General features: G+C 34.0%; 1 protein-coding gene across 2 annotated transcripts; it reads left to right on the forward strand.

Moving 5' to 3' along the window:
• The first annotated feature begins 550 nt into the window (after window positions 1-550).
• LOC112524463 (BTB/POZ and MATH domain-containing protein 3) lies at window positions 551-7,694 on the forward strand. Of its 2 annotated transcripts, none has more exons than XM_025134284.1 (4): window positions 551-1,142; window positions 3,041-3,389; window positions 3,717-3,987; window positions 7,333-7,694. In XM_025134284.1, exons 1-4 carry the CDS (start codon window positions 760-762, stop codon window positions 7,554-7,556), a joined length of 1,227 nt encoding a protein of 408 aa, XP_024990052.1. In that variant the 5' UTR covers window positions 551-759; the 3' UTR covers window positions 7,557-7,694. The 2 variants fall into 2 exon arrangements, with proteins under 2 accessions (XP_024990052.1, XP_024990053.1); XM_025134285.1 differs by having other exon boundaries at window positions 3,717-4,027; window positions 7,333-7,468.
• The last annotated feature ends 8,280 nt before the right edge of the window (window positions 7,695-15,974 follow it).

Below are 15,974 nucleotides of genomic sequence, written 5' to 3' on the forward strand. Positions count from 1 at the left end.
ATGTGATGTCTATTATGTATATGATTATGTTTATCTACAGTTAGTTACACAAATTCAAAAATGGAGGTATAATAAGTTGTATACTTGTAATATTAAATTTTAAGTAATATATATCAATAAACAATACTTCATGTATAAAAAATGGTTTTTAAGAATTTTTGTCAAATGTTTTAAAATATATTAAATTTTAAATAATATACATCAGTATTAATTTATTTTTTTCTTTTAAAAGAAATAAGAAAAAAAGGGATAATTACAAAATTGCCCTCGTATGAGCAGCACGTGGGTGACTAACAAAGTTGTAGTTAACCGTGTTAACTCTATGGATCATTTTAAGTCATAAAATACAAAAAATAGACCAGTGATGTATTTTACAAATTATAGGGATCAAAACCAGAAAACATCAATAGACAAGGGACCAAGAATGTAATTCAGTCTTCATTTATTGATAAAAGAGAAAATATGGAAGGAAGGAAGGCAAGTGAGTGACGTCATTGTGTATTGACCAAATTATTATTAGCATCAAACACGTAGGGGATGTTCAGTTCATCCTGATTTCATTTTTTGTGTTTCAATTTCTCCTTTCAAACCCCTCGCCCTCCGCCCCTCCGGCTACCAATCTCCGCCCTCATTACCACCCCGACCTCCTTCGCCAAATCTATTTCTCCGACGTTTATTCATAGTCCAACTTCTTTACCCCTCAACAATTTCCCTAGAAAATTCCCAATTGCCAGCCAATTCTTATGCTAGGGTTTTAAAATGCTTGTCAATAATTTCGATCACGGGATCAAGTCGGATTCTAAATCGATAAACGAGTCGGTGAATGGCTCTCATGATTTCACAATTAGAGGCTACTCCCTCGCTAAAGGAATGGGTGCCGGTAAATATATATCTAGCGATACCTTCTCGGTCGGTGGATACGATTGGGCAATTTACTTTTACCCCGATGGGAAGAATTTGGAGGATAATTCCATGTACGTTTCGGTGTTCATAGCTTTGGCGAGCGACGGTACGGATGTGAGGGCGCTGTTTGAGCTTACCTTGTTGGATCAGAGTGGGAAAGGAAAACACAAAGTCCATAGCCACTTTGATCGAGCGTTGGAGAGTGGGCCTTATACTTTAAAGTACCGAGGAAGCATGTGGTATGTGTAGTTAGGAATTATTGTTTTATGAAGTATATAATTGAATATTTGAATTGTATGAATTCCTAGTATTTTAACACCATGTTTATTAGCTATGCTGAATTGATTATAAAGTAAAGAAACTGGGTATGCATTTTACAGTATTTTCTTTAATAATGTTCCAATGTTCAAGCTTCCAGAATTAGGGCTTGGCTTTCTGAGGGTGCTGAATTAGTTTCTGTTTGTGAAGTTACCAAGATAAACTTAGAATTGGATAAAAAAGTTTTCACGGATCGTGTGTTTGAAGTTTGAACAAATCATAGTGCGTATTTCATTATCATCTGAACAAAAAGTTATAGTTTCTATTTCACCTATGCTTTGAGATGTAATTACTGGTTTTCTTAGTTTCCCCAGTTAAAATTTTGTCTTTGTTAACTAGATTAATCTTGATAATCCTTTATTCAAGGATCCAATCTTTTCGTGACTACATGATTTTAAGAGACTTTTTTGTATATGATAATCAAAGGGAGTGGGAAAGCTGCAGTAATTCTTTGGAAAAGCCHGCTTCTCTTTGTCTTCGAGCTTGAATTCTTCAATCCACTGATTCGTTCCTTCATATACCTCCCCACCAATAGATAGAGACAAATGGGAATAACCGAACCACGTCTACAAAATGCCAGTACCATGCAGCTGCTTCAAAGCCAACGTGATGCTCCTTGGTCAGATGACCAAGATATTGGCGAATACCACATATGATCGAGAAAAGAGTACCTACAATCACATGAAAACCAGGGGTGTTTGGTTAGAGGTATTAAGCAGTAATCAATGAGAATGAAAATAAAAGAAACTGTTTGGTTTTCTATAGTATAATGGCCTTATTCCCCTAGAAGCCCAAAATTTCATTTCTGGTTAAACCGGGGGGAATGAAAAATTCGTTCCCTTTTTCATTCCCTGTCATTTTCATATTCATTCCCATTTTCGTTCCTCAGCATGAGCCAAACAGACCCGAGTAGTGTGATCAATTTGTTAGTTGGCCTCTTGTAATTTGCAGGCACTATGTTACTTTAAATGTTCATGGAGAACTTGTATGAATAGATTATTTGCCTAATTCACTAATCACAGTCTACCAAATTAACTTCAAACTTGAAAGTGGAATTTCCTAGTTGATTGATGACGAGGTGACTTTCGACTAAGGTCCAATGTGGAAAACACCACAGGGTAGTTTCTCAACGATTTTGAAACTATGAACTATTAGCTAATACAATATTTTTACTTTATTTTGGCAGAAAACACCTAGAATATGGAAATTATGTTTGACACAATGAATTTCTCTATCTCCATTGTGTATATCTATTTGCATCTAATATGCCTTTAACGGGGTAGTCTGGTAGTCCTTTGACCACTAGTAAATCACGAGTCATTGGTCAGGCCCGTACCTGTCCCCTTAAAAGAAATTAGTATTTTTATTTGAATGACGTCTATGACTTAAAAGAAAGAGCATCATTTTAAACGTCATACTTCAACCATTGGCTCTCAAGATTTTCAAAACCAAACCAAACGTTATCTTTTCTGTCTTGCGATCTATTTCTGTGAGTGGTGATTATGATGCATGCCAGATATGTTGGGAAGTAGCAGGAGGAGGAAAACAATTTTGTTATTCGTCGGGGTCATGTTGTTGACATAAACTAAGTCTTCCAATATGGTCACACCTCAATTTTTATATTGTTACGCTGCCATAGTTTTGATCACCAGTATAGGAGGAAAAGTAAAAAATCACATGTGATTGGACTGTTAATTTTGCATAAATGGAAATGAACCACTTCATATCTTATTACTATGACTTTTAAACAGAGTTGCCTATATTCAATCAATAATTTGCTGCTTTGGCGCCTCATCCAAGTATCCTCTGTTCATTTCAGGGGTTACAAGCGTTTCTTCAGGAGGGTAAGTTTGGAAACATCTGATTATCTCAAGGATGATTGCCTTTCAATGCATTGCACTGTTGGAGTTGTCAGAAATCGTGTGGAAGGAGCCAAGCATTTTAGCATTGCTATACCACCATCTGACATGGGTCAAAATCTCAAATACTTGTTGGAAACTGAAACTGGCTGTGATATAGTTTTCCATGTTAGGGATGAGACTTTCAAGGCTCATAAATTGATACTTGCAGCTCGGTCTCCTGTTTTTAGAGCCCAGTTTTTTGGACTTGTTGGAAATCCTAACATGGATGAAGTAGAGTTGAAGGACATTGAACCATCTATTTTCAAGGTAATAGACATTGGCTACCCCCTCCTTTTTTTGGGTAACTATTTTCCTGACAAAATGAATGGCACACAAAAATTCACTCTAAACTGTAAAAGGGAGGATGTTTTTACATATGTTTTCTGAGGGCCTGCCCATTAGCTGTCCCACTAAGCGTGAGGTGTCAGTTTTGGCTCCCCTTGGAGTTCTCTCTAGCAGGAAGAAAAAACATGAAAAGAGGAAAGTGAAGACAAGATAGCAGTTATAAAAATTTTGTACACTCGATTCTTTTTTGCATTTTTTGTCGTTTCATTGTACTGTGGCTCAGATTATATAGGTGCGTATGTTTTGCAGGCTATGCTTCTGTTCGTTTACTCAGATAAGCTTCCTGATTCACAAGAAATCACGGATTCAATGTCAATGTGCACATCAACTAACGTGATTCAGCATCTGTTGGCTGCTGCTGACCGCTTTGGTCTAGATCGGTTGAAACAGTTGTGTGAAGCGAAATTGTGTGAAGAAGTTAATGCTGATACGGTGGCAACAACCCTTTCTCTTGCTGATCAGCACCGCTGTTCTCAGCTTAAGGCCATCTGTCTGAAATTTGCTGCGGCAAACTTGGGAGGTGCGTGTTGTCCGTAGAATCTGAGCGGTGCAATGTTCAGGTTATGTCAATTTCAATATTTTGATTGTTTACTCTGCAGAAGTTTGTTAATGTGCATTCTTGTGTATCACAATTGACTAATAGAAGGAAGTTCAACTTTGGTGATCATGAGAAATAATATGGAAAAAAACGCTCACATGAAGTGTGTGAGGGGTCTGCGTTTATATAGACATGGTTTCATATTTGTAGGTTTCTGGATCCTTAGCATGCAAATCTGTCACCTTTTATTCTTCAACGTCTAGAGTTACTATCAAGTTTCCACAGAAATTGGCCATGATGATTGATTTACTCTTTTATAGAATTGTAAATGTGGGAACTAAAGCAATGTCCACTCTCTTGCTGGTTTTGCTATGATATACGATAATGAGGGCGTGTTTGGTTCGTTTTAAGAAATGAGAACATGAATGAATATGCGGGGGAATGGAAATGAATATACCAATTGCATTGTTTTACATTGTTCTGCATTCATTGCATTGTTGACATTTGGTAATCAAAAAAAGAAGAAGAAAAAGAACGATGGTCTCTCTCCTCTTTTCTTCTTCTTGTTTCTTCATTAGCATTTAACACAAAAGAAAATCGAACCTCGAATGAGTAACAGAGCTGAAGAGTATCAGAAGAGCATATGTTTGCAGAATGAAGAACATCAAATCAGAACAACATATGTTGGCAGAGTAAAGAAAACCGAAAAATAGATGACAATTGCACCAGAAATGAAAATATTACCATAGATGGAAATCCCAATAAATTAGTGTTAGAGTTGCACAAACCATGGATGGTGGGAGCTTACCATAGTTGGAGGAGGAACTAATTTTGTTCCAGATTGTGATTTCTTGAGAGAGAGAGAAAGAGAGAGAGGGAGAGGCACCATTGTTGATTCTGAGAGAGAAATGACCATGGATGGTGGGAGCTCACCATTGTTGGAGGAGGAATTTTGTTCCAGATCATGATTTTTTGAGAGAGAGAGAGAGAGAGAGGGAGGGAGAGGCGGCAAGTTACAGTGAGAAGTTACTCATTCCCCCCAAATTGGGGAGGAATGGATATTAACTCATATACTATAATGAATAACTGCATTACATAAAACCAAACGCCATTAATTATTCCATTCCCATTCCTTAATTTAAACCAAACACCATCAATGATTATCATTTCCATTCCCCATCTTATAATACCCCCAACCAAACGCCTCCTGAGTGAACTTGAGACTCGATGGCATATGACACGGGATACCATTCTAAAACCGAAGCTACTCAATTTTTTGTTGCATGCCAATCATGGTGTGGCCGTGTGGGTGGTGTCTGGAAGAGAAATAGGAATATCGTTGGTGGTGGGGATTAAGATAACAATTGACGAGGAATGGGATAGAAATACAAATAATAACAATAAAATCATGGAGCCGAATTGGCACTTGTGGAAAGTGCTATAAGACCAACCTTTTTGTTGATTTAGAGCAAAAGGTCGGAAAGGGATGACTAACCTGTGTAACATATGCCAGGATCTATTCCTTGTTAAATGAAGTTTTCTGCCATGATCTAATCCTTGTTAAATGAAGTGTCCTGCCATGATCTAATCCTTGTTAAATGAAGTTTCCTGCCATGATCTAATCCTTGTTAAATGAAGTTTCCTGTTGTCCTAAACCAAAGATGGTTCATCGATCATAGAGCTAGACTACTATATTCGTTGGCACACAAAAACCTTGTGTGTGATACTAAAATTCCATACACAAAAATAATTTGACCTGTTTTGTGTTACCGCCATTTGAATAGGTAAGGAGAAGCATGTGCCCCTCACTCTGGCAATGGCACATTTTGAGGTCAAATAGATCAATTTCCAATTTCATCATTGTCATGTATTTGTTGTGTGCGAGTAGATATCGGTAGATACGGTAAATGTTATGGTGAACACTACAAGAAATACACAAGGGTTAATATGTATATAAGAACTGGTTTTCCACTTGAAAAGTAGTAGGTTTTCTTAAGTACTGATTATTGCTTATATTCATAATTTGTGTTGGTTCTTTTGTGAACCACAGAAACAGTTCCATGTTACTGTAGTCAAGGCTATGTGCGTCTGATCTTTGTTGTGCTGCTGATAGTTTCTAGTTATTAAAGTAAGAAATAACTGATTATGAGGCTTTATTTTTTATGTGGGCTTCGATTACGTTTGGATCTCATCCCTCTTTCATAACCTTAGTTCGGCATTGTATGATTTTTAAGTCATAAGATGTGCATTTTTGAGAAACATTTTAAATTGATGGATCCACCATCAGGTCTTGTGTTACTTTCATAGTGTAGTAGCAAAAATGCAATAATAGCAGGAATACTGCTTGTTAAAAATTTTGTAAAATATAAACTAATTTGCGTTTTAAAAAGTTTGAAACATGATCATTTTACTTTCATGGCTGATCTTAGGGTATTAGCCTGTAGGGTGACTCTTCTCTTCTTTGTGTAATCAGTTACTAGACAAAAAAATCAGGAGTTCTTGTGGTGTATCTCTGAGAGATTTGAGAGGTTTGTGTTATTGGTTCTCAGAGAGACGGTTCAGCTTCTTCTTGTGTTAAAATGCTTCAGTTGCCTTCTTATGACTTCATAATGAACATTTAGATCATTAATATCAGCATCTATAATATAATCACTATTAGAGTTGCACTATTTTAGTTGTTTTAAGTTTACCAAGGTTCATTGGAGTACTCTTTGCTGGAACTTAGCTTCTTAAGAGTTGAAAAGAGGTATTTGTTACTTTTCTTTATAACAAAAGAAGTTATGCACAGTTTTCTTCCCAGATGGGCTTATGTGCTGTTTGATTATGACTTTTGAAAAGATCGAACCACGAGTAGTTTGAAACTGGAACTTCCAGTGATACCATATACAAAGATGCCTGTCATCATTAGTGATGTTACACCACAGTTTCACTGTCATCAAGGTCAAGTATAGTCATGTCCATTGTTAATGCAGGCATTAAAACATCATAAAAAACACACTCATTTCTTTAAAAGTCGAGCATCTTAAGTTTAAGACCAATTCCTACATGCATTTAATGAGTTGCTGCAATAATAACTACCAGGAATTAACAACATCAGGATGTTGAGTGCAGAGTGCAGACTGTAGTATTTAAAGTACATGGATGATCTTTATATGTTTTCAGTGCTTTTAATCTATTTTTGTCTTCATACTTATTACTCCCTTCAAACATCGATTCTTGAAGGTTGTGTAATGCTTACTCGCCATTCCATTTCAACAAAAAAACCCACAACCAAGTTCATTTTGGGAATTGTAATGTTTGATTTCTGATGAGTATTTGTGTGTGCAGCGGTGATGCAAACAGAAGGGTTTAAATATGTAGAAGAGACGTGTCCATCGTTGATATCTGAGCTTCTTGAAACGGTTGCATCAGTGGCGGTGGACGAGAGATCAGGTGAAGGATCAAGTAGGAAGAGAAGTGGGAGCAGCGTGATGGGTTTAGATTTAACAGAATCAGCGGATCCTAACATGAGGCGTGTGCGTAGACGCCTAGACGGCGGATGTAATCTATAACATTTTTCTTATTATTTTTAGTTTCGTTTTGTTTTTCTTTTCTTTCCAACTGCAATGGAAAAATGAATCAAATTTCGGCTTTTTTATCAACTCAAACTGCTAAGCTTTTATTGCGCAACATGTTCATATTTAGTCTGCACATTTTGCTCTTTTTTATTTATTTTTTAGAGAAATAATCATCGTATACTTTTATATATCTGATAAACCTCCTATTTGAGAGTAAGGTGCCAGAGTATGTACAATATATATGTATGTGAAGTGTGGATCATTTGCAAACCGTTGTATTAGTATAACTTTGCAAACCTAATTTAGGGGTCGTTTATCAAACACTTGCTCTGTAAATGCTTACCGATAAAGTTTAACACTATTATTTATTTACCGGGTAAGATTTCAGTCCACTAAAACGACATCGTATGCAACAATTTACCTGACAAATGCTTACAGTGGTAATAGTCGTCGTTCTCACTTACCGGGTAAGACTCTTGGTTCTTGTCTCGTTTTTACCGGGTAAGATTTTTGATCTTTATCATATTCATTCGGTAAGGTAATGTGACTTGATAAGCGATTACATGGGTAACCATTTGGTAAATAGCCCCATAACCGTTCATCTAGTTTAATCAATATATGATTGAATGAATATCTCGTTTGTTTTCTAATATAAAACGTTAATCATAATAAATGGATCATGATAATCTTTCACAAATATCCATAACATAATAAATGTACACTTATTATTTCTATAAACATCTCAATTAATTGGTTTGTATAGTTTTTACCACCTCTATATATGTATGCATGCGTATATATTTATATCTATACTAACTTATAAAGCAAATAGATCAAATTTTAAAAACAAGTTTTAGTACATATAGTGTTGTTGTTTTATGCACAAAAACTTAAAATCTCTTAATTACAACATCTTAAAGCTTCATGTATAACTTCTACCAACTTTGTTTATATTCTCAACATGCCTCTCATCGTGGATCCAATAGTTCTCAAGGTGTCGATTCAGTGTTTCGAGGAGGCGATTTACGTTTTTAAACGATGATATTATATTTAATGAAACATTGATTTTTAACGATTCATAATTACCTCGATGCGTTTTTATCAAAGTAATGTGCTATGCAAATTCATCTTTTATGAATTTGGGTAAATTCATCAAGAAAATTCCGCTTTTGAGGGGAAAAAGAAAAACCATTAGAATACCATAAATAAGTTGTTAAGTTGTTTTTATGGAATATAAATGAACAATTAATATTTTAGATGATTTGTGAGAAAGTAAATAGGCTAAACATCATTATATCTACAATCTGCATATATCCATATAAAATTTAACATCCCAGGGGGTGCCAATGCCCTCTGTGGCTCCGTTGTGACTTCAATTGTCTTAGGGGTCGTTTACTAAATACTTACGGTAAGTGTGGATCAGGTAACTTTTCTCACCTGATGCACATGGCAAGGGCTGAAAATCTTACCCGGTAAGAGCGATGATATGATAGGGATAGAGAATTTTACTCGGTAAGTGATGGTGAGGACTTTACCCGGGTAAGCGTTTACCGGGTAAATTGTTGCATACGATACCGTTTTAATATACTATAACCTTATCTGGTAAAATAGATTACAGTGTTGATTCGTACCAGGTAAGTATTTGGGTAAACGGGCCCTTAGTTGCCTTGTGAAATTTGATGTTTGCTAGAAAGAGTTATTTTATGACTTCCATATTTGTATCTATATATACATGTACAATATTACCCCTCTTGTATGAAGCATAAATAACAACAATAATGAAGTCTCTTGTCAATTACCATTGCCTTCTACTAAAGTTAATGACCAAACTACCCTGTTTACATGTTCATAAGAATTCACTGGCTTAGATCTGAATGATGTCTGATCATGACTTCTGTTTTGCAAGTGAAATATGATCCTGAAATGAGACTACAGATTCTCCTTTGAATTTGAACCAGATTTGTTTGAAAGCTGGCTAAATATATTATATAAGGCTAATCATGAAGCATTATAACCACCTTTTTGTATAGGTTAAACTAGAAAATGAAACATCTTTTATATATATATATATATATATATATATATATACTCTATATATATATATAGAGAGAGAGAGGTGGGTTATTATGCAACATTTTACATTTGTATAACCAATACAATTCAATCTCAACCGTCAATTTGATAAATATATGATTTTATAAAAGTTTTGATTGTTTCTTAATATAAAGTATTGATCATAATTAATGAACTCTAGTTATATTCCATAAATATTTAAATCATAATAAATGAACTCTTATCGTTTTCATAAATATCTCAATTAATTGGGTTGCATTGGTTGTATAAATGTGATGAGTTTCATTTAAAACGTACTCTATATATGTATGTATGTATATATATATATATATATATATATATATATAGACTAGTTGTGTACCCGCGTAATGCGGCGGGAGCCATGAATTTTAACGATTTTGGAGTTCCACTGGTTTTATAAGATAAGATTTAACGATGATATAAGTTACACTGGTCTTTACATATCAATACAATTTGAATAAATAAGAGTTATGGTTCCAATTACAGACTATCAATGAAAAAAATTGTATGATAGTTTAAAATCCAATATATTTAAAATCCAACATATTTAAACGACTCCACAAATGTATTCGATTTACACCAAGAGCAAAAAACCAAGAAACTTGAGTTTTAAGATAAACACTCAAAACCAATAAAGAAAACTACAAATTTGACAGATCATAAGCCATGAAAAGACAAAAAAAGATGGGTTTTAGAATGAAATTGCAACTRCTTACCCTCTTTCTTGTCCAGAAACTCATATTAAGGTTGAATTAATACATGTATATATATTTTTTTAAAAAGCCCAAGAACATATTAATTCAAAACATATTATACAGTGCAATTTGGACAGCCTAACCCCAAAATATATAGTATATATRTAAATAAATAACTATAAAAGTATAAATCGTAAATATTAAAAATATTTTTTTACAGTATATATAATATATAATAATATAATTAAATAAAAAACTATTCAATATTAGACTCATTTCCAAGGTATTAACGAGATGATTATAATGGTGTAACTTGTTAAAATAAAAATGTATTTTTTAAACATGTTTTAATTGATATACGATTATGTATGTTAATTTGATAAATGTTTAAAATGAAATATTTAAAAGTAAAGAACGGAAAGGAAAATTAATTAATTAATTATAAGGGTATAAAGTGTAAATTTAAAATTATAATTTAAAAAAAATCGGTGAGAGGGTGAGTGTATGTGAGGGGGTGAGGAGAGGAGAGGTTGAAAAAGTGAAAAAAAATAAGTATAAAGGGTATTTTGATCATTTAGAATTTTAATACTTTAAGACTTTTGCTAAATTTGCTTAATAAGATAGTATATATATATATACATATACTTGTATGTATGTCCTATCTTATAAAACATATAGACAAAAGTCTTAAATACAATATGTAAGTTTTTTATATGTTCACGACATGTGTCACATAGGAATACTGTTTCAGGAATATATAAACCTGTAGGGTCACACACAAAAAGTACCTGTGCTTATATTTATGAAACCCGAATTAATGAAACCCGAATTAATCATGTTGATTGAGAAATAATTATTCTTAAAGGATTAATTATAAAATGTGTGAAAAAGTCTAATAATGATAATAACATGGTGTTAATTGTAAATATATATAGTTATATTAAAATTTAAGATAATTCATAAATGTTACAGAAAATTTCAAAATTTTATTTTAAATTATAATTTATCTATAATTGAGACCATAAATAATTTGATATGCTAAATCAATTTTAAAAGTGACTTGGATCTTTTAGATTTAGCTATTAGATAAAAAATACATAAATAAACTTTTTCTTTTCTATAAAACATATATTAGATTTAGCGTTTTCGGGCTAGCATCCGACATAGATGCAAAATATATTCGTGTGTGGATCACCAATAGAAAAAATCTAAGTTGATTTCTAACTACCACAACAGATCTCTGTCGGATCTAAATGTAACCCTCTAAAGATCCGGCTATTGGTTTTAAGTTTTAGAAAAGTATTTCTGAATTAATTGTAACCAAAATTAATTTTCAGCTGCTATTTTTTCTGGTCCAAATCGCCACAGGTTTGTGACCGTCTGTAAGGTCGAGTTACCATCATTTGATGGGTTTTTTTTTCTTCAAAAAGGGGAATGGAATTTGGTTAATGGAATTCAACATTCCAATTCTATCAGATTACTTCATAATCTGCGAACCAAACGCCCCTACACCTCCACCGGCCTGTGGCTGAGTTGTCATTGAACCATGACCAGCATCCCGTTGGTTCTGTTAGTCACCATCGGGCCGCCATTTTGTGCGGCTAGTGCCGTTTTGGTCTGGGAATCGCTGGCCCGTGCCATGCATCTGTTGCATGTGCCTATGTGCCGCCTGAAACAAGCCACGCCTTGAAGTCGATCGGCCTCTATTTGCATGTTGTTGCCTTGTACCGTCGGGTGATGCTTTGTGCTGGCCATTGAGCCGATGGCTGTTGGTTAGTGCCCCAATCCCGTGTCGGGGCTATCGTTTTGTATCTCGACTTTGTGCTTTTGATCACCGACAGGTAGCTTTTCTAGCCATGTTTCTCCTTATCGTCCACGACCACCCTAACTCTAGGGTTTACGCCACGTGCTTGGGCAAAACTATCTGGGCTATTGGGCCAAACGTTTCCTGATCGTTGGGCCAAAAGCTTGAGCCGTTGAGCCTAGTGATGGCCAAAAACCGGGCCCGACCAGTCCTTGCCGGTTCCGAGCCTCAACAGATCCGGCCATAACCGGTTCCGGCAAAACGGCTCCCGCTCCCAGTCGAAAAAGGTGAGCCCGGTCAAGCTTTATAGTAACCGGTTATGGACCGCCGGTCCTAGTCATTAAAAAATAATTTTATTTTTATTTTTTAATAATATATATTTTTAATACATTATAAAATTTGTACTTGACTTACTCAAATACACTTTAAAAATGTGTTTTACTATAATTAAAGTTACATTGTCTTACAAAATATAGCGGGAAACCGAGAATTGTAAACGCTTTTTTGCGTTTTTTTTTACAAATCGAGAACTTGGTATGTAAACCCCCAACCAAGACACTTATATATAGTGTTTAGAATGCAAAAAATACAAAAAAAACGGTGATAAACGACTAGTTTTTTGAAAAATAACGGCTACATAAAAAACAGCTACATTTTTTAAAAATTGGGCTGGATCGGGTCCGGTCCTGGTCGGTCTCGGTCCCGCAAATCACTCCAAATTCATAACCGGTCCCAGATTTCGGTCCTATAACCAGTCCTTACGGGTCCTAGACCGGGCCGGTCCCGATCCTTTGGCGGTCTTGGGCCAGGCTGAGCCGGTTTGGTTTGGCTTGGCCATCACTAATTGAGCCAAACGGTTTGGCCCGTTTTTGGTCGGGGAGGTTTTTTTTAATCAAATTCTTTTTCTTCCAGATGTTTCAAAATTCTTGGTTCTGATAAACAATTCCGATTATAATGGGCTTATTTATTTAAGTTTATATAATTTAGCCAATTGTTAATTTATGTTTAAAATATTAATAATACATGTACATGGTATGCCATGAAAGATCTATGGTTGTGATTTGGTTAATATTATTATTGGAAATTAAAACGTATTAATTATAATGGGGCGTAATTTTAATTTTCTAAATATGATCGATTGTAAAATAGAATAGGATATTTTGTATTTTCTTTTTTAAATTGTTAACCAAATTTGAAGACGATATTCTAAGAAATATCCATAGGATCTTGAAGACGTCTTTGACTGACCGTGGATCTTGTGTTTCATAACACCATTAGGGGCAATATCATATATTTGGTGTGATTGTTTATTTTTTGCTTTTATTTATTTATTTGCTTACTGTTATTGTTACAATGTTTGCAAAACGTTTTTTTAAAATAAATTCAAATGCATAATAAATTTTAAATCGGTAGTAAAATATGACAATTTAAATTGATATGATTATCAAAATCAAAACTTTAAAAAGCTAGAATGTTTTCTAAAATTCAAACATTTCACATACGTTAATTATACGTCACCCGTTTAAGGTACTTGTCAAGACTTAAGGATTCCGGTACGGGCAATGCCTAGCCAATCATGTCGGATGATTGTTGTGTGAGACAATGCGTCCAAATAACGAGATTTAAGCGAATAGTTGCATTTGGCTACTCACTTAAATAGTCGTGTTCTATACGACTGATCACAATGAATCCTAAATCAAGTATTTATGTGGGATCACGATACTTTTGTTTGGTTAGTTTACATGGAAATATCATAGACAGCTGTATTGGCTATCTATAAGTATTTTCAAGGCGTTATAGCGGGATTAAACGTGTCAATTCCAATATATGATATATCAGATAGATACCCACGAACATCCAAGAATTACTTTGAACATAATTGGATGATGGCTACCTAAATAACCTATTTTCATAGAGAAATGCATTTGGCAATTTATGAAAATAGGTGAAATGTGGATCTTAGCTCAAATTAAAATAAGTTTTGACAGGCTAGTTCATTTTATTTGAGATTCTAAAGTTACTAAAATTTTGTAGATGTCTACTACCATCTCAAACACAAACACAACCTCATACCAATTACACTGTTGTTAATATTTGATAAGGAAAAATTTGTAAACTAGTACCAAACGAAATCGTTGTAGGCAAGGTTGGTTCATGTCGAGTCATTTTCTGTAAAATTTGTGCTTGTTCAACCTCGACATATACTCATATGTTGGAATTAGGGGTGCTCAAAAACTCAACCAATCAACCCAATTTAGCACAAAATAATCTAACCCGAAACAATCTGATGTCTAATCGAGTTGTAAAATCTTCAAACTGTAGGCATTGAGTAAAGAAAACAACATATTCAAGGTAACAAACATAGAAGCATATTTTGATGTACTAAAGTATTAACCCAAGTACCCGACTAACCCCTGTCGTTTGGTTGGGTTGGGTTGCAATTTGGGTTGAGATCTTCCAAACCGCAAATATTGAATTTGATTGTTTTTTTAAAGGCACTTCTCGTTTAAAGAAAATGCACACAACCTTGAGATGCACTTCTTTTTTGGAAGAAAAAAAAAGACGTGTTACATGACATAATGACTATGTATATTAGTTTTGATAATATGAAAATCCAAAACGAACGTAATTTCGATATACCAATTAAAGTTGCAAGATACGTGCTATCAATAGAAGTTTAAATTGTTGCAAATAATAATAATAATAATAACAATTTTTTTTGTTTGTGATGGTGAAATCAACGAAAAATACACACCATGCACTTCAAAAATGTGTTAATCGATCATTAGCAGGGACGTTCCAATCTTTTTGGAAAACTTTTGATTACATTGCACAAACGAAATAACAAAGAAAATATATGCTAAGAACAAAAATGGGTTAAACAAAAAACGATTAACAATCTGAAACTAAACATAAACCATTAATAATATCGGTTACAGTTTTACACATGTCGATAAAAATACCCTAAACACATGTAAATTTGGGCTCCAAATTTCGAAGTCCCTTTTCAAAATCTCACATTTAACATGCTAAAGGACGAACCTGGTCATTAGTAGAAAATTATGGTAATTCTAACGTTTAAATGCATATATATGAATTGTTTTTACATTTGCTTTGTAATGTAACTTTTATCATATAATAAAATGTTTATTTTATTTAATAATTTTCATAATAAAATTTATTAAGTTGTTGTTAAAAAAGAACATGAGTATAAATTGTGAAAGTAATAAATATAAGAGTAATATTTAAAATTTAATAAATTAAATATAAATCTCATAATTTGGTATGGTATAAAATAGTGTTACCATCAAAAACCATTTACTGTTTGAACCATATAATAAAGGGAAACTTATAAAAATAACTATTTAATACAAGCATTTGCCACAAAATAACCGGGTTTTTAAGGTTTTTGCATTTTGACCACCCAGATCGCCCTGGGGGCTATCGGTACATATGGGGGGCGATCCACATCAAGTCTCTTAAAAAAAATTCAGCCTTAAAAAGACGAGATTACTGTTCACCTCGAAGACCGAAAATTGACCTCGCCCTAGGGGGCGATCCAGACTGTCCCATCGCCCACAAGGGCGATCCAGCCTAAAAACCTTTTTTTGTGGTATATTTAATAAAACTGATACCCCATTTAAATTGTATTTTTTAACTTTTTAGAACCAAATTTCATGGGTAAAGGTTTAAAAATAAACCATAATAATTATGGAGACGCAAAAATTATTTTTATCTGATTTGGGTTTCGTAAATCAGATATAAACCCGTACATCTCTTATTTTTTTTTTCATTTTTTTCTAACTCTAATTTCACTAT

Source organism: Cynara cardunculus, assembly GCF_001531365.2.
Source record: "Cynara cardunculus var. scolymus isolate 2C chromosome LG 13, CcrdV1, whole genome shotgun sequence".
Lineage (NCBI taxonomy): Eukaryota > Viridiplantae > Streptophyta > Magnoliopsida > Asterales > Asteraceae > Cynara > Cynara cardunculus.